The sequence below is a fragment of the Nyctibius grandis genome, chromosome 6 (assembly GCF_013368605.1).
Source record: "Nyctibius grandis isolate bNycGra1 chromosome 6, bNycGra1.pri, whole genome shotgun sequence".
Classification (NCBI taxonomy): Eukaryota; Metazoa; Chordata; class Aves; order Nyctibiiformes; family Nyctibiidae; genus Nyctibius; species Nyctibius grandis.
In genome coordinates this window covers 60,142,604-60,166,659 of record NC_090663.1, presented here as the reverse complement: position 1 = coordinate 60,166,659, position 24,056 = coordinate 60,142,604, and the positions used below count along the sequence as shown (strand labels likewise).

The 24,056-nt window shown below is 36.8% G+C and overlaps 1 protein-coding gene across 1 annotated transcript in view; it reads left to right on the top strand.

The window, feature by feature from the left end:
- Positions 1-23,421, top strand: part of TACR3 (tachykinin receptor 3) — a 37,667-nt gene extending 14,246 nt beyond the window's left edge. The window contains exons 2-5 of the mRNA XM_068403876.1: positions 2,126-2,314; positions 3,761-3,911; positions 19,972-20,168; positions 23,106-23,421. Coding sequence (XP_068259977.1) covers positions 2,126-2,314; positions 3,761-3,911; positions 19,972-20,168; positions 23,106-23,421 — 853 coding nt within the window. The remainder of the gene's footprint in view (positions 1-2,125; positions 2,315-3,760; positions 3,912-19,971; positions 20,169-23,105) is intronic.
- Positions 23,422-24,056: the final 635 nt, after the last annotated feature.

Genomic DNA, 24,056 nt, shown 5'->3' with positions numbered 1-24,056 from the left:
ATGAAGAGCCATAGTACATCTTTTACTTATTGCAATTGTTTTAGAAGGTATAAATGACACAAGGAGGGAAGCAATACTGGAAAGTTCTGAAAATATTTTCGCTACACATGTAGGCTGGAATAGGTGTGGTTTGACTTTCTAACTGTATTTAAAACCTGAAACAGAGAAAGGCAAGGGCAGTTACCAGGCATGAAGACTGGAAACCTGCAATGAAAACAAAGAGGACCTTTAGGAAATCACTGATATACTCCAATAATCTTGTCAAAGATGATTAGATGACTGGACATGTATTGTGAAAGAGAGTGAAAGTATTCTTCGGCAATGGGTTTGCTTCTTCCAGAATTAGTACTAACCCCTGTGACTGCTGACAAACTGTTGAAACTGATCGAGACATTCTCCTAGAAATTTGGAAAACTCATTAATAAAACATTCAAGCTGGTTTTCATATTCATCCTAGTTTTCTATCTGTTTCAGGTGTTTTCATATAATATGAAAATTTTAAAAAAAAAACACAGAAACACAGAAAAGAATATTTACATTTTGTTAGTTTCTTTTTGACTTGCCCTGATTATTCCTGAGGAGCTTCTAAATCATTGCTATTCTAATTCTGATTTCAGAAAAGCAATGAAACACAGTGTAGAATGTCAATGCTACCAATGACTGCAGAAGGGCAGATCTTTGGTTTCTTGAATAAGCACAGATACACTTAGTACTTCCATGGAAATTTCTTGATTTAAATTGCTGATCCATTAATTCCTACAATAACTCACAAACAGCATTGTGTTTCAATCATGAATAAAAGGATTTTTTAATACACTTTGGGAACCCTCTGCATCTGAAGCAAAATATTAATATAAAAGCCATTTCCTTATGTTGTCTTGGAAAACATTAGGATGTCAGATTAAAGAACATGTAGTTATTTAGTATGCTATATCAGTAACACAATATGGACATACATATAGCCAATATCTCCCTGGTTTTACGAAAGTACAAAAATTTATTTAAATGTGATTCTGGCTGATACTTATCAGCATTCCTCCTAATAGCGGAAGAAATTTTAATAGTGTTCCTATTTAATTAATATGATTAATGATTTTGTGAGTCATTATTTGGTCATTGTTAAATGAAACAAAATAGTGTGATCAGGGAAGTCGGTGGAAAATACATTTATTCAGGGTTTAGCCCAGAAATCAAAGCAGTAGTCATGCTAAGCAAAATGTGAAAAACACATGAAGTATGTGATATGGAGTATATAAAACACAAAATTTGTCTCCCTTTCTTCTTGCATCTATAAGAGAGATCAAAAGACAGAAAACAAGACTTGTTTTTCTTTTACTGTCTGTCTTTATACCTTCTTGTTGCCCTTCTTTCTTAAGCTTTTAATTTATAATTACTTAAACTTTTAAATTATTTTTTGCATGTTCTTCTAAAGTTATCAGCGTACGTGGATTGCCAATACAATTACCGGGCAGCAAGAAGAATGTTATCCTACCTAAGAACACAGGAACTGAGAAAGCAAGTGAGATATTTTCATGCTTTATGCATCTGTTTTGTTTGGTGCTTTTATTGCTTCTACATCGCCTGAGGAAATGCTCATATGGCTCCTCTCTCAACCTCTGTATGAACCAGTTGCAGTCTGGTGCTCTTTGGCAGATGATCTGAAGTCAGCCTATGTCTGCTGAAATAAATGTATGAGGAATTATCAGGTTCCTGTAGCGTTTTGGACAGACGACTAATAATCCTGACAGCTTGGCTGTTAATTTTTTAATTAGAGATAAACCCTCTATTATGTAGCAGAGTAACAGAGGATCCAGCTGTATTGTTGCTTTTCTATCAGGTTATGCAGTAACAGGATTAATTAACTCTGAGAAATAGTTGCTCCACTGGTACACATATGGTTAACCGGGTGTCCAACAGCTTTAAAATAATATTCAATGAACCTTCTTTTTCTTCCAGCACTGCCTGCATGGGAGCTGAACCACTCAAAGAGCACAATGCCGTCAGAACTCCAGAAAGACAAATATCTCTGCTTTTATCCTTCTCCCAATCCCAAGCTTTGGTTGATTCTAGATACAACCTAATCTCTGAAGGTTTCTTATGCACAGGTTTTTGCATTTTTTTACAGATACATGGCCATTATTGATCCCTTGAAACCTAGGCTCTCTGCAACCGTTACCAAGGTGGTCATTGGGAGCATATGGATTTTGGCTTTCCTGTTGGCCTTTCCCCAGTGCCTATACTCCATAACCAAGGTGATGCCTGGGAGAACTCTTTGCTATGTAGCGTGGCCAGGTGGTCCAAAACAGCATTTTACGTAAGCTTTTGTTTTTTTAAACTTGTGCATGGTGGTGTCTACGCTTGCAACAGACGTGGCAAAAGCTGTAGAGTATTATGCAGGTACGCTACGTGCAGAATAACTAACAGCATTGATCACTGAGAAACGTACAGCAAGTTTTCTAAGCTAAGAAGACAGAGCATTTTAAGTGATAAGTGGAACATATTTATTCTTTTCCACTTCTATGAATGTTCTCCATCCCATGCTGCATGTTTACCATCATTGTTTCACTTAAGATGGCTACTTCTATACAGATAGAGAGGGTCAGAAATGGGGACAGAATATGCAATTCAAAGCAAACTTCCTTTTCATCCTAATCAGGAAAACAAGTATTTCCAGCCTCTTCTTGTCCTAATCAGATTATTTTCTCTGGATCCCTTCACGAGAGGGTTGGATTTTCCCACTTCATTCTGCTACGCTATCACAATTACTTATCTCAGATACCACTTCAAATAAGAAAACTGTAAAACCTATAACTGGTTCCAGTTTCTGAAAGTGTATAATAACAGTCAATTAAATTGAATATACCCTATTTGTCCCCTGGCAGAATTAGGAATAAGTGATTATCTAGCCATAGAAACATCATCTGCCCTTTCATATCTTTGTTGGCATTTAAGATGAACTCTGTGTTCAAGGCTGAAAGCCTGTGTAACCATCCAGCATCAAATTTGACCTATTGCTCTCTTTCAGGCAGGTGAAAGAGGCTCTGGTCATATATAATTTTTATCACTTTAGGAGCCATGCACAGATATTTCTCCTTACGCCAGTAAGCTCACTCTCGGTGACAGCTGGGGATTCTTCACTGATCATTCACTAGGATTTTATCTGAAGATGGAATTTAACCAGGAACTAACAGCAGGCAAAATAAGTTATCTTTCTTTCCCAATGTTTGCATCAGCAGTGATGACTATGTTGCACATAGGCAACAAATCTGTGTTGTTTATGTGCAACAGATCTGCCATATGAAGTATGTTGGGTAACACAGGACACTTATCAGGGCCTTTGTATAAATATACCATTTAAATACTTATTTTCCTCTTTCATTTATGGTCCAGATTAGAGCTCAAAATGCCTAGCTTGCCCTTAGGATACTTGGCTGTGCAATAATTAAATCAATTCAGCTAGTTATGGACAAACATACCTTATTCTGCAGTCACTAATCATGATAACTATAGAGTCATTCTTAATTTGTGCTAGTGCAAGTTCAGAATCAGAACTAGAAACCCCATAAAGCACTTGCATTAAAATGTAAATAAATTTGCAGTGCAATTCAAGACTTTCAAAAAGACAGTCAAAACACCAAGGACTAGACAGTCAATATAAAACATGCTTTGTGCTACAGTAGCACTCTTGACTTTTAGCAGCCCATTCCATTGGTATAGCTCCTCTGAAAGCACTTATCAGCTTAATGTTTTTTCATTGCAGGTATCATGTCATTGTGATTGTGCTGGTCTACTGCTTTCCACTGCTTGTCATGGGCATCACTTATTCCATAGTGGGAATTACCCTCTGGGGAGGAGAAATACCAGGCGACACATCTGACAAATATCAGGAACAGCTCAAAGCCAAGAGAAAGGTACTGTTCCATTAAATCTAAGTGAATCCTGATAACATCATCTGCAATTGTGTTGCAAAGTATTGCAGTATATTCCTTCAGAAAAAACAAGTCACTTGAAACAACAGTAATGAGAGGTCTACTTCAATAAAAAATTTGATTAGGTTTGACAAGTTGTCTCCTATGTTCACTAGCTGTTCTTTGTGTAACTTTACTGTTCATCATTGCATAAAGGTAGCATTTGGATTTTAACTTCTTACTCCACATGTCGCGGCATATCAATACGTGGAACCTAAGCCCAAATGTTTAGCCTTTATAGAGCTAAAATACTGAGTTTTGAACAACGGGGTAGCAAACCTTTAGCTCCTCTTAGGCCAGATTCTCATCCTACTGAAAGAAAAGTTAATCTTGCTGTAATTTTCAGTAGATTAAGGCCCATGCATCTTTGAGATGAGTGTTGATCAACCTGTTCATATTGAATAACTTAAGCTTTAAATCAGTAACTGTTGGTGAGAAATACAAACTATTTTTTCCCAGTTATTTTCTTTCAATCTTTTTCACTGTAAGTATTGTCTAATCTAACAGGACTGTAGATTGCTTATGAAATGATTATTTGACTATTTCCAGATCAGTTTTCATGATGTTGCAGTGTCATGAAGGTTTCTATCTTATAACATTCTTTTTCTTAACCTAACTTTTCTTTTTTAATAAGGCAGCCCCTCTGCTTTTATTTCTGACATTTTTTTCATACTACAATGCATTTAATCTTTTGGATTTGAAAAATGGCACCCAAACATGGACTTCTAACTCACAAGGATGAGCACATTTTCAATTGCTCAGTTTGCTTCCTGATACTGTGGATATGTTCGAACAGTGGTATACGCTACCACGCTGTAGCAATAGCAGAGTGCAGCATATTGGGTCCTGAGACAATAGGAGATCTTCTGCAAATACTGGAGAACACTGATGTTTCCATTTCTTTCAGGACATTGCCAGGAATATGAGTGGGTTTTGCCCACATACCACACAGAAAAAGTTATGGCAGAGGGTATACGAAAGGAAAGATTAGGATCACTTTCTCACTCATACATCTTCAGACTCATAAGAGACAAGTGCAAAACTTTCTACGGCAAGTTTCAGTTGTTAGCATGGTAGTCATGCCTAGACAGCTTTACAGTATGATATGCAATGCCTCCTATGAAACCAAGGGTGTCATTTATTTTCATTTTTACATAGCTTTTTTAAGAGGACAAAATGCTAGCCTCTCTTAAGGAAGCAAAATACAGTTTGACTAGTGTTATCACTGTTATTGCCTTGTAACAGTTCAAAGATTATTTGGAATGTGAACAGAGAGAAAATGGTGAAAAATCATCATGGAAAACTAACCAGTATGGTTTGCCCCAGAGTGAAATTATTGGACTAATTTCCAGAAATGCTGAAAGCATTTCAAAAGATCAGTATTCCACTCTTTAACATTATCCATAAAAGTCCAACATTACCATTACAGTCCTTGCCATGCATGTTGTCACTCACCCAAAAGTGTATTTTCAAAGTTACAAAATTACCTTTCCTACAGAGCATAAGCAGAAAAAGATTTCACTGGTCAATTAACTGTGCTATTACCAATACTGCCCTTTCAGCCTGTGGAAAAAAAGGAAGCAAATACTCAGTGGAGGGTGCCCAGGGTCTAGCTGTAAAGACAAACCGAGGAATCACTTTCTATAACAGACACAGTTTGCAAAAGCATGCGTGGAAAGAAAATTATTAAAAGCTAACTTGGAGAACCAGGAGATCCCAAAACTTCAGCACCTGTTATCATAATGACTAAGTAAAATAAACATGTCATAAAAACTAAAGGTCTCTGAAGAGAAAAGGTGTCTTTTACTATAAGCTATTAAGGGTCCAATTAAATCCCTTGAATACTTTAAAAACAGCACCTCTTTAGAACTCCAAATATACGCAAGAGACAAGGAGTAGAATCCTTAATTAACAGACTTTAAATGTGAGAGTACTGGAATGCATGCCTTCAACACATGCACCAAGGGGATTAAATTATGTGCAGATATATTGTAACTGCATCAGTGACTTTATTGGCAGAGCTCTGTGACAGCTCTTCAGTTCCACTGCTGTGCTCTTCAACAGGATTTATGAAATAACTGGTATTTGGAAAGATGAATCATAATTGGTCACTCATGGAGATGAACTAATAGACTGGAATCTATCACTCAGCCTGCCTCTGATAACAGTGTTATCGCTTTTCCTTTATTCAAATGAAGAAATCACCTGTTTTTCTTGCTATTTAGCATGCAGATATCCAGACATATAGAAAGTCTGTACTGGCTGCACTTACAATGAAGGAGAAATACAAAATAGCTGACTGCATGCTTCATATTATGCAATGGTACAGTGCAAAGGATATTTGATTAGGATTCTTTGAAATTGTATTTAATGTTAAGAAGTTAGTGAACAGTTCATGTAATACCTTTAAAAGAAATGATGTTTGCCAAGAAAAGATTTGAAGCTTGATTAGGTTGTTAGTTCAATAGATGGTCTTATCACTTCATATGTGTGACTGTGCAATGAACCCTGAATCCTTCTGAAAGCAACATCAAACAACAGAGGATTCAAAGAATTTCATAGTACACCCTACAAGTTGAGCAACACAAAGTCATACTTAGTATCTGCAAGGGTCACAGACTTGAGATTTTTAGAAATTCAGGACTGTGTGAGACTACTACCACAACTTTTTTTTTTTCCTGACAGCTCAGATGTCTCAGGGACTGACCCATTTAAATTTGCCTAACATCAGTCTTTTGAACATTCACTACATGTGGGGACTTTGCATACATGTCCTTTGGGGTCAGGACGCATACGTGTAAATTCAAAAATCACTCAAAATTACTGTGGGAAAAGCTTTTACTAGATAAACAGAAATATGCAGGTGAAGTCTTAAAGGACAACAAGTAAATATTACAAAAAGACATCCCAACAATTTTAAATAATTTTCTGAAATACTTACTTACATGAAATATTTCCCCTCTTTCATAGACTATGGAAATAAGCAACAGGACAAATCTGAACAAATGGTCTCTGTAAGAACTACTGCACGAACACTTCACATGTAGCCACATACTCGTATTGTTCTCTCTCTCCCCTCCCCCGCCCGACATGGATTTATCTAAAGTCCGAAGAAGGGCAACTAAAATGATCAAAGGTCTTATGAAGAGATTAAAATGGCCTGGACTTCTCAGTTTGGAGAGAAGGAGGACAAGGGATGAGATGATCAAAGTTTATAGAATCATGAAGGAGGCAGATAAAGTGACTGAAAAACTGTTGGTCACCAAACCCTGAAATACAAGAACTTAATAGGAGAGCAGGTAGAAGTGAAAGTGCTTTAAGAGATGGTAATTTAAGAGCTGGTGAAGAGCTTCTGAAATTCCCTCCTGCCAGATGCTGTGATCTCAGAAGGTTCAGAAAGGGACTGGACAAATAAACAGGCAATAAATTCATAAATAGCTACTGAAAGGATGAAGCAGGGATGCACCCCTCTCTAATACAATTTTGGATTCTGGGGCAGTATTAGGAAAACACCATCTTGAAACTCCACTTTTATCCTAGACATTTGTTCAGACTTCTTCAAGACTGGAAAATAATTGTTACCCCAGTGGACTACACAAAGGCATGGTAAGTTTAATATCTTCCCAGTTATTTAAGCAATCCATCTTCTCCCAGCTTTTCCCAGCATGAGGACCAGCATTCCAATCTCCAGTAACTTACATTCCATTTTCAAAATGGCATAAGGGAGTCAAACAGTTTAATGTAACAGAAAGTCAATATAACTTGATTATCCTAAATTCCATTACAAACACCATCTGCAATTAACTACTCTACATAGCTTTGTACTATAGACTTCGGACAGCCAAATCTTCACAGCTGACACCCTAGTCTATACTGAATCATCACCTATGAATGTTTTTTAAAAGTCAGACAGTAATAACCACAGAATTTTATGGCCTTTATTTGGGTAATGGTCTACCAAGCCTGCACATATGTCTAAATATTCACTTCTCCATGTTATGTATGCAAAGAGAACCAAATCCTGGAGCTCACAGATACAGGGAGAAGGCATCTGGGTTACACCTCATCCAAACTGGCCATGTAACAGCAGACTGTGGAAGGGACGTATATTGTCATCATGCCTTTCCCACCACTTATTTATTCATGGGGCATGAATGTTTCCACCTTGTAGATTCATTTGTGCTTGTGCTTTATAGACAGAAATGACTACCATGGTGATGTAGGAGCACTTTGCTTACATACTAACATGGTGCCCACTCCAGAACCACGCAAACATGCACAAAGGGGCACGTGCGCTTCCCCCCTGGGAATGTACCCCTTCCCTTTAGTTGAATTTATGTTTCTGAGAGTGATAAGTGAAACAACCTACCCATTCTATCAGGGGGTAATGAGGTGCAGAAATTCAATTTGTTATGAATAGTATACACCTTCTGCCAAAAATAGGTGCCTGTGTAATTTTTTGGTCCACCAGTAATCCTCTTCTGTAAATGGATCTCCTCTTTGACCTTGCAGAGATTTACAATGAAAATAAAATGGAGAAAAAAAGATAGGGGTACGCTAGAAGAGAAACAACAGGGAGGAGGAAGCTGGAGAATTAAACCCTATTTTAAGAACAGGTGGTCTCACTGATCTAACAGACATAGCACCATGGCTTATATTGTGTGGATGGCTATATTGCTTGACCATCTGAAATTTCATACAGCTACAGTTAAATTATCATTTATCCAAAATGCTGATGCATTATGAGCGCCTTGTAGGCCAAAGCTTTATCGTGGTATAAAACCACAGCTGTACTTCAACGAAGCCATTCATAAATTTAGCAAACATTGTTCAGCACATTCAAAAAGCAAAAAGACTGAGTAATATCTGTTTGAAGGACAATTTACCCCAGCTAGCACCAGCTCTGTACATTCCACTGCTTTGTTCACAGTCAACAGCCAAAGAAACCAGAGATGCGTTTTAATGATTCCAGTCCTTATGTGGAAATGCCCACTGATTTAGTCCTTAGGCAGCTGAAGGTGTGACAAAAACACCACCCAAAGTGGCAGCTTGTTATACTCATACAATGTTTCTCCTGTACATGAAATACAAAGAATTGAACTAAAAGTTCCCCTTCCAGGGGAAAGTGTTTCCCAAATCGTGCTCAGTAGTGAAATGCAACACGTAAAATGTACTTGCGAAAAATAATAACTAATGATAGGTTTCCTCTGATTCTGCTTTGGGGCACCTCTTACTATGATATCCTTAACTCTGACAATTTATGGGAAGCATGAAATATCCTTGTTAACATGGTAAACGCAAACCAATCCCAACAAAGCTAGAGCCTGACTTCACAAACTGTTACACATGCCTAAAACTGGTTTTGTAACACTGTAGATGAAGTTACACAAGGGGATGTAGCATGCTGCTTAGCGTGCTTATTCTGTCTGCTGTTCTTCTCTATGGCTCAGCATGGGTGAGTCAGCACTGGTCATGAAGTAGATTATTGGACCAGACTGTAAATGTTAGTGTTTCACTAATGTTTTAAGCAGTTGTCCCATACCTATAAAGACAGATACCCTGCCAGACTCACTGGATTGCTCTTCACACAATACTAAAAGTCACAACTTTCAAGTAATTGCTATTACAGTTAAAAGCTTGCAGAACAGGGATTTTTTTAACCTTATTTTCGCATAAGTTTAACAAAAGCTTCTAAAGGGTAATAAGGGCCAGAATATCATATGAATATCTGTCTAGTAAAAATACTAGCAGCAGAAGATATCTTTTATTATTTTGATCCCAAATAGCTATACATTCCCATAGCTATTAAAAATCTCAGCAAGAATACAGAGCATTGACAGAAAAACTTGATTTGGGCATTTTTCTTTACCATTCATTAAATTCTTGCACAATCAACATATTAATGATAATGTATGACCCCCTCCCTAAACAGATACACACAGAGAGGCTTTTTTCTAGCAGTACGAGGCAGCATAACCAATACTCCGAGAAAATATTTTTCTTATAAGTTTTAAAAAGTTCTGTTAAACCCTTTCCATTACCAAGTATATGAACTGAATACCTACTTAAAATGTAAGGAATGAGCAAAGTAATTCTTAATGTTGTGTATCATAATTTTCATTTTATAGTCTCTTCACATGCTTAGTAGTTGCCTAGGGAAAGACTGGGACATAAGGTAGTGGAGAATCATGTTCATTGCATGTTAAACCAAAATATTTTTTACAGAGCTATTTTATGAGCTTAGAACTTCAGGAAAACAGGGTTCATCCTTTCTGTTTTTCAGGATAGGCTTTTTTTTCCAGGAATTTGTTCTCTTTTTAATACTTTGCCCACATCTCTGGAGACATTCAAAACCCGCCTGGACGCGTTCCTGTGTGATATGGTCTAGGCAATCCTGCCCCGGCAGGGGGATTGGACTAGATGATCTTTCGAGGTCCCTTCCAATCCCTAACATTCTGTGATTCTGTGATTCTGTGATTTTGAACAAGTTTTCCTGTTGAGGTAAAAATAAAGTCAAACCTCCTGATCATTTTCTGAGCAGCATAAAACCAGTGAAATATAATGAAATTACTGGAAGCTGCCCTACTCTGCTCTCTACCAAATAGCTACCTCACACTCAGCAACAGTACCAGCTTCCATTCATTGTCTCAAGTTTTCCTAAAACAGCTACGAAGTATGAAGACACCACTCCACACTCATTATCCCTGCTTCAAGCAGCAACCACAGGGGAGTGAAAGAACAGTAAATTCTAAAAATGGCTTTATACTGTGCATAAACCTTGCACAGTGTAAATATTTACTGACAGACTGATGCAAGTTTTCTGGTTAAAACTTTTTTTATAGAACAGCTGGCAACAACTCCAGGCCAGGGGCAGAGTTAACAGACTGGTTCTGCATGGTCAGTGAGTAGGCTCTGAATTGTGCACTTAGAATTTCTGTGATGTTTCTTCTCTGTATTTCTATATTTCTGATCATTTGTAGCAGAAAATTCATTTGAAATATTAAGTCTAGTCACAGTCTGAGGGCAAAAATTTCTGTTTAGTAATGCCCCATATTTTTAAGAATGGAAGTAACGCTGGATTAGACAGACCAAAAATTTCAACAAAGCCCTCCAATGTTAGTGAAATCAGTGTTTTTAAATGCATTGCTGAATTGAACTATACACATTCCTTAATAATAAAACCAAGATACTACCAGAAAGACAAACGAAATCCCAGTCTGTATCTTTTTCAAAATCTAAATTTTAAGCATGGATATTACGACAGCCCTCATTTTATCTGTGTAGTTCTCCCCAAGTTCAAGTATGGGACCTGACCCTCCAGACAGATAACCTTAATATCCCACATTCAGGACAAAGTATGTTCTAACCAAATTTTTTCACCAGCATACAAACAAACCTTGAAAACTTCAAAAGGTCTTTTGTTGTCTCTGAATGTGTCTCATCTAATCTGCAAATTTATCCCATTACATATACTAAATTGCAACCAGATGTATAGCCCTGTGTGTGTGTGTATATATGTGTGTATATATATATATACACACACACACACACATAGATAAGAGAGAGCTCATAAGAAGCACCTTCCTCACTGAGTCCCTGTAGGGAAGTCATGAACAAACTAATTTTAGCTTGAGTTTTGAATCTGTTGAGATTTCTGGATTGGTGCCCAGCACCTGCGTGGTGAAAAGTCCAGGAAACCTGACACAGATCAGTCATTTTAGGGAACTGCAGTGCCAAGAGCTGTATATTCAGCAGAGCAGAACTGCAGCTCCGGTATTGCACTTATATACTTTTACATTCATTACGTGTTGCTATTCAGGTAAAAACAAAATATAATTTCAGCACGTCTTTTTCTGAGTTAAAGCAGAATGTGACTATGTGACTACTTCCTTAAGACTTAGCGTGAGAGACCTCACTAAACTCCCGCTACAGCATAAACTTACAAAGAGGAAACCAGATGAAACAGCCCAAAGACATCACAAATGGTGGCAGGAGCTGAACTGCAGAGAACCTACAATATTTCAAATGTGCTTTTTAGAAGCAGGTGAAAATTATCACCTACACACAGAGGGGTGTGCGCGTTATGTCTATTGACACCTTCACCTAACAAATTTAATTCTTTAACTCAAGTACTTCATGCTTTAGAAGTTTCTGTACTGCAACCCTGTAAACAATTTATTCAAAGTACCTTTATGTCATTACTCATTTTCTGGGGTGGATAGAAAGAGTTTCTTTGATTTCTACAGGCTTTGGAGCAGGTTTCCTAGGAAACAGTTTCAGCCACCCTGGCATGGGTCAGCTTATTCCTTTTTCCACAGGGGTATAAAAGCAGTGCAGTAATGATCAGTGTGTTGACCACTATGGCCAAGAAGTGTGGATATTTTAATACTTGGAGCAATGCTAAAATGTCTGTACAAAAGCATAAATAGCAGATGCTGTCAGGACAATGACACTCCTGATAATTTTTAGCAAGAATAATTGATCAGAGCATATACCACCTTTTTACTGACCAAACATCTCCAAAATGTTCTGTGAGTTACAAGCCTACTTCTCCTAATAAATTCATAACCTTGTACAGTCATTTGTGGAGTAACAAAAATAAACTAAGTGCAAAATACGCCTCAGGCATCACTGACATTAACAGTTTCCTTCCAACTCAATTTAAATTAAAATAGGACTGGGGGCCATTTTTTGTTTGTTTGTTTTTTCTTAGGTGGTAATAAACACTTGAAAGGAAAGATGTCTACCCTTGCAAATGCATAATTATGATGGCAATAAAAGAATAGCTTAACTGTTTTTTTTTTTCTGAACAGAATTTTGCCATGCATTTTAAACAAGTACAGTCCAGAAATAATTCATTTCATCTTCAGGCAACACAACTCTATTCCTGTCAACAAAAAAAGAGAAGAAATAGGTTTTTCAAACTATACATTAAATAATCTGAATTCTTTCCCATGATGTTCTTGTGCCAAAATTATAGAGAAATATAGTAAACATTAAAATGGTTTCTAATTATATAAATCACTTATTTAATTCCCCTAAGTGAATAAGCTGAAAATAAAACAATCCAAAAGACTGTAGGTTTTCCATATGAAATAAGAGCCTGTGCTCCTGTTTTGAAGATAACCAAAGGTATCCATCTCATTTTAGATTCAAGAGGGCAGTTTCCGTTGATAGGAACCCACATAAAGCAGACCACATTTAGGGATACTTTTGCATAATTCATTGGCATAATTCAGCATAGCCCTTTTTTTTAATTGCACTGTTTAATATAAGGTCTAGTTTCCAAGAGAAAAAATTCACATGTGCGAATTCTTCTGAAGTCTTGTATGGAAGATTCAAGGGAGTCTTAAAACATTGGCAAGGTGCTGGGGGAGCCTTCAATGAGGATTAAAGGTCCCAGAACGTTTTCAGAATTGTGGCAGAAAGTAGGCTTAAGAACCAACTACTCTTATTGGGAAAATAAAAGAAGATATAATTATTTTATTTCCCCCCACACCAAATCTCATCTGTGCTTGGAAGCACAGAAGTGAATTGTGCCCCACCACTCATTCCAAGCCATCTCTACAGAAGAAAAGTATTGTAAAATAAGTGATGGTGTGAATTTTAAGTACAAAAGCATTTTATCAGCTTTTTCCACTTTTTTTCAGCACTAGATCTCAGGTGGATAACCATATCCAGTAATGCCAATCCCACAACAGCCACTCAGAGTCATTTTCTAAAGAACATAAATTTCTTATGCTACTCCATGCTGAAGACCAAGGCAAGGATACAAGGCCACCTTCCTTTACTTGTTCTCTAGGTTACAGAAAAATAAACTTTTTTTTTGAGCAGCAGACGTTAGCATATTGTCAAATATCTAACAATCTCTTGTGAGAAATTAAGACATCTCTTTCAGATAGAGTAACATAAGACTTGTAGCAATTTTTGCTCCCTGTCCCCAATCAGATGTTTGTAAAATCATGTCTTCTCAAGGAAAAAAGCCTGAGCAAAAGATTTACCCCTTTTCTTCAGTGGAATAGATATTTCTTGACATGTTGAGAGAACCTTAAAGTCACTGTCAAAGCGGTTTTCCATGCAACATTAGAGAAGTATCATTTAAAAATGGCAGTAGCTAAGACCATTCATGAAAAATGTCAGAACTGCTTTGATTTGGGGGGCGACCCCATATTTTAGCAAGGCAGCAATCTCATTCAAAGCTCCTTCATACCAGAACAGAGTATCTTTTTCAACTTTACAGCTTAAATAAAGTGATTGTGAATTCTGTCTGCAGCAAGGCATTATGCAAATTGAAATGAAAAGTAGTTTCTTTATTTCAAGCAACTGAGAAAAAATGGATGGAAAGTATAAGTCAGAAGAATAAAATGATTTGTTGAGCACTGGAATTGACAAGTACCTTATCTGACTGAAAGAATTCCAAGCTCTCCAATTCTTTCTCCTTCTAAATGTGCATCTCCTTCAGATATTAAGAATCTATTCTTTCTATGGGCTAAAAGAGCACAGAAAATCCCTGAGCTTGTCAAAATTATATGAAACCCACAGCACTTGGTATCTCAGAAAACATTCCTATCTTTTTACTAATGCCAGTAGAGTTACCATTAAATCCTAATTTTCTTGCAAAAGATAGTTTACTCCAACTAAGTGTTGTGGAGAAGCAAAAGACATAATGGTGTTCCTTTCTCTCTGGTGCTCAGTGCACAAGTGCCATGTATGACCCCAGGACTGGGAAGTGGATTTACTGATTGCATCCTAACACATTGGGAGAAATATGTTGTGCAATGTTAGTTTGGTATTTTACTTCTTCCAAAAGAGCACTGAGAAGAAAGAGAAACACATGACTCCCAGAGATTCTCTGTGAACTGTGTTTAAGTTGTATTCACATGGACAAATAATATCCATGAGCGGGTAAACCGAGACATTCTTACAGTGTATGGGTTCTTAAAGTATTTGCTCTGCTTCTTATTTACATTTGCATAACAGGAGTAAAAGTTCTGAAACTAATGAAGTTATAGTGTGTGATATTGGTGCAAATGAAATCAGAAGCCAAATTCCTCACCTTGTAGAAGCAGCAATATCAAAGATGACTTAGAAAGGCAATAAGGAGGTGCAGAGCAGAGTGAAAAGGAAATGATGCCCTGGCTTAAGTCTTAGGTATTGATGGCAAATCAACGACTTGCAATGTGAATTGCTATAGCCCCCCAGCACCAACTGAATCTCTCAGAAAAGCATATTTTATTCCTAATCTTTCAAGAGTTGTTCTCAATGCTACATCTAAATAAGGCTTCATTTTTCTAGCTATTTTTCATACAAAATAAAAACAGGAGGGAAAAAAAACATGTATTTGCTGCTCTTTGTGAGTGTAGCAGAATCTGTTACCTTCAAAAACAAAAGCAACTCTGCAAACCCCAATTCTAATTAACTTATGTCTGTTTTGTTCTTTTAAATACATTGTTTATCATTATATATCATTTATTAATGAAAGAATAGTTCTTAATCGGACAGGAAGAATTTAAAGGAATGGGCAAGATTACAAAGCACATAAATTAACTTTTTAGTAGGCATAGTTTTTCTTAGACATATGCAGAAGTGTATCAATATCAGTAGAACATGTCGATGAAAATCAAAATACAAAATATTTTGATTTTCCATCATATTCCAAATCTAGCCTGAAGACTTTCCAAGGTTGCACAACTGAGAGAGTACAACTCATTTTAAAAAAATTCCTGGAACAGAAGAAAAACTCCTTTCCTTCAGCCATGCTGCCCACAATACATAGAGGGAGATGGAACAGAACACCTGGGGAAAATGGTTGCCCTGGGACACAGGTTGGTGACGTTCACTGCAATCACACATTTTGGAAAGCTCTGTGGCGAAATTCTGTCAGGAACAGAGCCAGACATTAAGCACAACTGAATTCAGTAATTTTCTGGATTGCTTGCTTCAGAAACGCTTCTTAACGCACAACAGCAAACCCTTATTAATGAAATCTATGCAACATAGAACAGAGGAGAAAGCAGTTGAAAAAAATGGCAATATCTCAAAAAAATAAAGCAGAACAGGCATATTAAAAAGGAACAAAATAAAAGAACTTTGTTCTGTCAGAACCACAGGTCTAAGTAGTCCAAACAAAAAAAAAACACCATTGAGGCTCTCTTTTATACTCTGCAGTTGAACCTGCAAAGTGTCACTGGAGATTTTTTAGTGAAACATCACCGTGTACTAGGAATAGACAATCAAGCTTTTGTGGCAAATTCATACTTGGCCTCTTTCACTTATTTTCCCTGTGCCCTAACTGAGCTTAAGAGTTTACTGGAACTCATTCATTAGGTTTTATACTAAGTAAAATCAAGGTGCCCTGGGTTTATAGACCGTGAAGGCAGTTTCTGTTCATAGTTATTGATATCATCAAGAAATGAAACTTAACACTGGAAAGGCCAATGGGATGGACAAGAACCGCAGGCATAAACTGTCAGGTATGGCCTTGCACGCTGTGCATGCCTGTCTCTGAAAAAGGAAAGGAAATTGGGAATACTCTCCCTCCTTTTCAGCTTCCTCTTATTCTTCATTTCTTCCATTTCTACCAACACATACTCATTCTTAGCTGATGAAACGAGGACAGAATAGTGCTTTTTGATTCTTCTCATAACTTCTGACTTCAAATTCAACTGTAACTGCCCTGTGTTTCAAACAATTTTATGCCACACAGACTTGCAACATCTCACTTGTCTTCTTCTTAGGTAATACGGAAATGAGTGCACTGTACTCCATAAATACTCAAAAGAATGATAACTCAAGGTTGACTTTTCTTAAACATCCCTTTTTGCTGGAAAAATTAGCACATTTTTATTCCAGAAAAAAATACTTTACAGATTAATAAGGAAACCTCACTGCATATCTCCCCCCTAAACATGCATGTATCAGTATATTACCATTGACTTCAGCAAAACTCAGACTGATACAGCCTTACCTGAGAGGAAAATGATACTTTAATTTTTTTTAGGTAATTTTTGCTATTTATGAAAACCAGCTGCAAACCTGAATGATTAAGAATGTAGTGTGCTTCACTGTCATTCCAGTGACTTGTTACTTCACAAATTAAATCAAACACTAATGGCCATGTAAAATTTTTTGCTTGTCTAGTTTATCTATATGCTTCAGAAATTTCTGCTTTCATGATGATGATGACTTAATATTTAATCATGGATTTCCAGACACATACAGCAAGAAGAAAATTTTATGCTGATTTCACTGGTTTTGAAGATGAGTGGTTTTAAACAGAACAGTAACCTTGAAGGAAAAGACGCGATATTTTGGGGGCGATTTGGCATTTTTCATTTAAAAACCTTTTAAAAAAAGAAGTTAAAAGGTTTAAAATGAGAATCAAATTGCCTGAAATAGTGACAAAAAATTTTTAGTCGAGAATTTTCTTTGGGTCATGCTGTAAATAGTTATTTGGAGATTTCTGTTTCCCTGAAAAAAAAATGAAATATTACACTGAGGTTAAACCAATACAATTTATTTTGTGTTAATTTTTGAGTGCAGCAGTTGAATCAGAAAGCTATTATTTGTGCAGCCTGTGAAGGTTTATTGGCTTTAGGAGACTTTTAAGTAGACTCTTGAAGCACTGCTTGCCTTGCCCTTCGATATAACACAGAAAAGTGGCCAATAAGAATTTGGTTGTCAGAAAAAAGACAACCAACTTTCCTTTGAAAATGTTGTTAACACAATTTAGTATGCCAAACTGGCAACCTGCACTCGTACTGTCATTTCTAGCAGCTCTGGGGCATGAGTGACACAGCATCCAACCAGATTAAACTACATTTATTGCTGGAAAGCTCCACTGTTTCAGTTCTTAAGCAATGTAGAGATGAAATGTTCAGTGTAAATATGGATTTGCCTGATTACACTTTGAAAATTTGGAGACAAAAATCAGGCCTCAAACCCTTCCATTTAGTACCTATAATATTCCAATGATAAATAATTCTAGGAATAATTTCACATGCACAGCTGCTACTGCAAGACTTGCTAATTAAATATCAAGGCAAGTAATTAGACTCTCAAGTGTTCTGAAATTACAGAAATCCTGAACGATGTTGAAGTAATACTTATCATTCCTGGCAGGTATAGAAACACAGCAACAAGCAAAGTGCACCTGTACATCAACAAACAGCTTAAGTATTGTGGTAAAACTATGGAGTTAAGTCTTCTACCTGCCCAGTGTTGCAAGGCACAGGTGTAAATCCCCAGCAGAATAATAGCGGAAGTTATGCCCAAAGGAACAGAAAAAACATGCCATTTAATGATAGACTGTGATTTGACAACATATTTTTACGACATCATTTCTGGACTAAATGTCTATTCACATACAGTCACAACCTCTTCCCTCCCCCAAAAACCATCTCATATACAGTCCCATATTTTCTTCACCAGAAGGGTTGTCAAGCATTGGAACTGGCTGCCCAGGGAAGTGGTTGAGTCACCATCCCTGAAGGTATTTTAAAAGATGAGTAGATGTGGTGCTTAGGGACATGGTTTAGTGGTGGACTTGGCAGTGGAAGGTTAATGGTTGGACTTGATGATCTTAAAGCTCCTTTCTAACCAAAACGATTCTATGATTCTATATACATCTACACATGCCTAGATGCAGACATACAGATGTATGCTCACTAAAGGTGAAAGTGGTATGTTTTGGTGTGCTGTGCTGCCTTCCCTTTTAATGCTGATCTTTCTCCTGCAATGATTTACAGTTAACTGATAAAACGTGCTTTAGAAGAACTAAATATTAATTGTGGTGTTGTATGTGTCGACAGATGCCCCCCTTTTTTATCTTTAAGTGATGATGGGTGTATGTATCAGTAATAATAAGCATTCTCACAAGCAAAATGTTGTACAGTACAGTCCCAGCCATCAGGAAAGCTTGTAAACTGGTGCCAGATACTAAACGAAAAATTGCTTTATGCTTCCCACAGTTGAAGGCAGCACCATGACATTTATATGTAAGATGATTTAATTACGTTAGCTGAAATTTTATAAAAATATCAACCTAAGACATGTAGGTATGGGAAATTTCAACTTTTTTTTTTTTCTGGCAAAACTACAACCTGTAGGAAATGGCACCTTGTACAGAGAAATTAAAGGAACTGTTGATAGCAATCCCTGTTATTCCTCAGTATTCACAGTACGAATGAATAAGAGACCTCCCAGCACAGACTTATCGCGTCTGGTTTCATTTTACCTACAAAAAGAAAATCTGTTGTGTAAACATGTGACATGTTGTGTTGAAAACTAGCTGGGCTAGTATTTAACATAGCTGAAGAGGGAAAGACAGGAGTGAAAATTTTACAACTTGCAACTTTTCTTCTTGTGTTTCAAGCACAAAACAGAGCTCGTCTTCATTTGGGTTTAATGGAATCTATGGAAGCTAACAGATGTTACCATGCCCACAGAAAACAACAAATAATGATCACCAGCCAAGGAAATTGTTAGCCTCTGAAATTAAACAGGATATTGCAGTTGCTCATTTCCTACAACCTAATGTTTACTCAAATCACATCTAATAATTGGGGACAAGGAATATACTTGCAGTCCACAACAGAAAAAGACACCAGGGTCAATAAAGGCCAAAAATGAGGTGCCCAAATAAAACACCCTGTAACCTTACTCCATGATCAGGTGTACAGAAAAAAAGCAATATTTTAGCCGAATATAAGCAAGCAAATAAATTTCTTAGAAGAATCAACACAAAGTTAGAGAAGATTTTTCCTGTATTTGCCTAAGGAAAAGGAGGATCTCCAGCCACAGGAAAAAAAAAAACAAAACCAAAACAAACAGAAATTTAGGAAAGTCAGATTAAAAGGAAAATTATATGAAGGCATATTCATCTTTGCTTTGACTAACTTTAATAATCAAATGCAAGAAAATTATTAATGGATGCTGAAATGCTAGTCCAAATAAAAAAGGCTAATGTATATTATAAAAGAGCATTATTACTTCCTTCTTCCAGGTGGTAAAAATGATGATTGTGGTTGTGCTGACATTTGCCTTCTGCTGGCTTCCCTACCACATTTACTTCATAGTTACTGGGATCTATCAACAATTAAATCGGTGGAAATACATTCAGCAAATCTATTTGGCCAGCTTTTGGCTTGCCATGAGCTCTACAATGTACAATCCCATTATCTACTGCTGTCTTAATAAGAGGTAAGAGCTGGTTATGAAACAGTTGGTATGCATAACTTCAATGAGAATATAAATGGTTTAAATGGGATAAAAGACAAAGAATTTTCACTTGAATAGTTTTCATTTAGCAGGAAAGAAAACAAAACAAAACAAACTTCCTCTAGGTTTGTACTTCAAATGAATCCCAAAAAAACAAATGTGCACTTCCAGTAAATACTTTGATCTGCTTAAAATTTCAGAGCAAAATTCAGTATTCAGAAACCAACCCTTCCCGTTTCCATATGCAAAATTTAAAATCTATAGCAGTTTAATATTTTTGGCTTGCAAAACATTAAAATAAAGAAGTAAAGACAGTCATTAGTGATAGACAGTGCAATTAGTGCGCTCACTAACTAATTGTAGCCACAAATTTGTTTTGCAGTGCTGGAAGGATATAACATAAAATGTGATTTACTGTGTATTTTATACCTCACCATTAGATTTCTGCTGAGCTCTGAGGTCTGTAACAGGCTAATAAAACAAATATTTATATTCTCATTACTCAATAGTAAATTACGGTACTGTTTGATAGCAATACATTATCCTCTGAATTTCAGAGGCACTGCACTTTTTGAGTTTGGTGAGATTTTACGGATATTTGACAGTTTGAGACTACTAAATTGCAGAATGAACTCATGTTTTTCATTTCAGCTTGTAGGGCCAGGACCTAAACAAGCATCATCCTGGCCATCCTATCTTTCAGTATTTCTTCTACTATTACTGGACAAAGACCACCAAGAACAATGAATTAGTTCACAAACTCACGTCAGTATGAATCAGTATTGAATGAGTAATCTTAAATATTATTTGAAATCTCTTTTGAATGAGCAGCCAGTGTCAAGTTTAATTGCTGACAAGCTTTATACCAATTTTGTTAAATATTTATAAAATCCCAGTAAAGGTCACGCAATACCTGTCAAAAGGAGTCTAATCGAAAATGAAGTGACCAAATCCTGCCGAGTTTTAATTGGTGTAAAAACACCGGAGTCTGGAGTCTTGACGAGGATAGCTTATGACGCTTAACATTCATAGTCTTTTAAAATGTCAAGGTAATGCCTGATTTCATACAGCCTTCTGCCCCTTTTGGTCATTTACATCTTTCTGAAGAATAGGTAAAGTTTTAGTATGCCAGAACAAAATCCGAACTCAAATGGCAAATTTCCCTTTAATTTCAACAGAAACTAGATTTCACTGGGTGTCCAGTGTCTGCAAAATCAAAGGCAAGGAAGAACCAGGCCTCATATTTTATCAATTACTACCATAAGCCCTCTAAGACATCGCTGTTTTCTTCAAAAACTTTTTATCGCAGAGTTACAAAAGACATTATTCATAAAAAATGTATATCTCTGATGTGGCTTATGTTAACACTCATACACTGCAAAATTAAACATCTGGATTAAGGAATACAAATCAACAAAAATTTCATAATTTTGAGACACACTAAAGGTCACCTTGTTCAGAATTCAATGCAAGAATGAATTATAAGAAAACTTTCACCAATATTTAAGTTCCATATTGAAATCAAGAAGCTGAACGTCTGCTTCCTTTTCATGCAGTAGGAAAATACAGCCTGTTGCTGGGAGTCAGATCAATTCATCCGATATTGTTCTCTCTGCTGAATCTAGTATCAGAGTTACACCACCTATCCCCAGCCTCATCTTCCAGGCTAATTAGGATATTACTTATGTATCTAGATGAAAAGAGCATTATTTCAAGATGAAGAAAAAACATTCCCTGGATGAGAAAGAGGATAGAAGGTGAGACAAAAAATAATAGTCTAAAGATGTTTAGGTTTTACAGCTTTCTTCACTAAATCCATTTCCATCAGAGGTTCTTTCTGTATTTTTCTTAATGTGGACTGCATCTAAACAGAGGAATACCAAATAGCAAGCTACCTGCTCATCTGTCATCATGTGACAGCTCTGTGGCAAACTTAAAAAACTGAGGAGGAAAGTAAGTTATTTCTGTGAGATCAGTCAACTTTCACCGAAAAATTAATCTAAATTTTTATCTGTAGTCATCACCGTGGCAGCTGAACCATTGCTCCAAAAAGCTTACAGACACAATAAACAACACAGCTGATTGTTGAAACAAAAACAAGAGAAGCAAGACAACTGACAAAGTCTGATAAGTTTTAGGTGTAGGTGAAAAGGTGGTTTTTTTGGGTTACTCATAAATATACTGCTAATTGTTTTTCTAATATATTTAACTTCTATTCTGGAAGTGCAAACACACAAAAAGTAATAATAGTCTTTATAGTAAGTCTCTGCCTCTGAATTGAAATAAAAAGTAACCCTGTATGAATATTGCAACCACTAATACGCTAAAGCCTCAAAATTCCTGTTTATACGTTGTTCACATTCAGTGTTTAACTTCCTAGGATCTTCTTTAATTATTACAAATTATTTCCAAATATATTATATGAACAACTATTACATCAGTCTCATCTAAGCATCTCTGTTAGAGAGGGAAACACAGAAGGATACTGGAATCTGGAAGCTAGGATGGTATTTTAGAGAAAAGAATGCTACAAAGTTCCTTACTGAGAGAAGGCAAAATATAGGTGCAGATTTCACCATAGGTAAAATCAAAACAATTTCTGTGAAGACAGTGCTATGAAAGCTGGTGTTTGTTTATTTAGGCACAGGCAAAGGAAGGGAAACTGAGTATCAGGAAAATACGCATGTTAAAATGCAGGGAAAGTATACAGAAAGTCAGCAGAAATGAGCTGTTACCACTGTCTTTTTTACCCTACTCGGACTTTAGTCAAGAAAACTCCCACTAACTTCACCACAAACAGGATTAGGGGCAAGATAATTAGCCAAGTCAGTGTCCTATCAGCACGGTGTATGTTTTCAGATGAAGGCCTGTGGCTGGCTCTTGGAAGCACAGGCTTTCACCAAGCATCCTTCCTCCCAGGTTCCGAGCTGGCTTCAAGCGAGCTTTCCGTTGGTGCCCCTTCATTGAGTTGTCCAGCTATGATGAGCTAGAGCTCAAGGCAGCCAGGTTTCATCCCACCCGGCAAAGTAGCCTGTACACTGTGTCCAGAATGGAGTCCAGCATGACAGTGGTGTTCGACACTAATGATGGAGACAACACCCACGCCAGCCGTAAGAAAAGAGCAGCTTCGAGGGACACAAGTGTCAATGGCTGCTCCCGCAGGAATTCCAAGACCGTCTCCACAGCCACAAGTCTCATCAGTTCACTGCACACATCAGTAGATAATTATTCCTAAGCATTTCATGGTGACAGTTGCTAGAAGGGCAGCAATGGACAATGCTCTCCTACTTTGGGACTAGATATTCATACCACAGGAAAGAAAACATAATTCCACTGATGAACGCTAGCTATAAATATCATGAGACTTCTAGGCATCGCTTACTTTTCTGCTTTGGAGAGAAAGAGGAATTTGAAGACATATGTATGCATCAGTCCGAAAGCACAGTTGCACCTTATACAGGGCAATGTTTGTAGGGATTACCTAAGATAAGCCAATGGCATGAAAAATATTGTTTCAGCTGTATTTGACCTGTGGTGTTTATGTTTCACTTACAGAAATGTAACAGGCTCCTTTACTTATTGAACCTGAAATGTACAATGTTTTCTATTATGAGTGTATTAATTCTACAACAACAAAATTACATAAGATCTGATAAAAAAATTTCTTTATAATGAAGACCTAACGAGCCCCCAGTCTATTCAACTGTTTTACAATTTATACCTATTCCCAGGCAAATAGACAAAATGAAGTTAACATGAATGAAGTTCAGCTCTGTCTGCAACACTACAATTTTTCAAATCTATATGAAAACTTTCTTTTAAAAAGGAGACAATCTGTAAGAGACTAAGTTAAATTCTACGAAAGTTTCT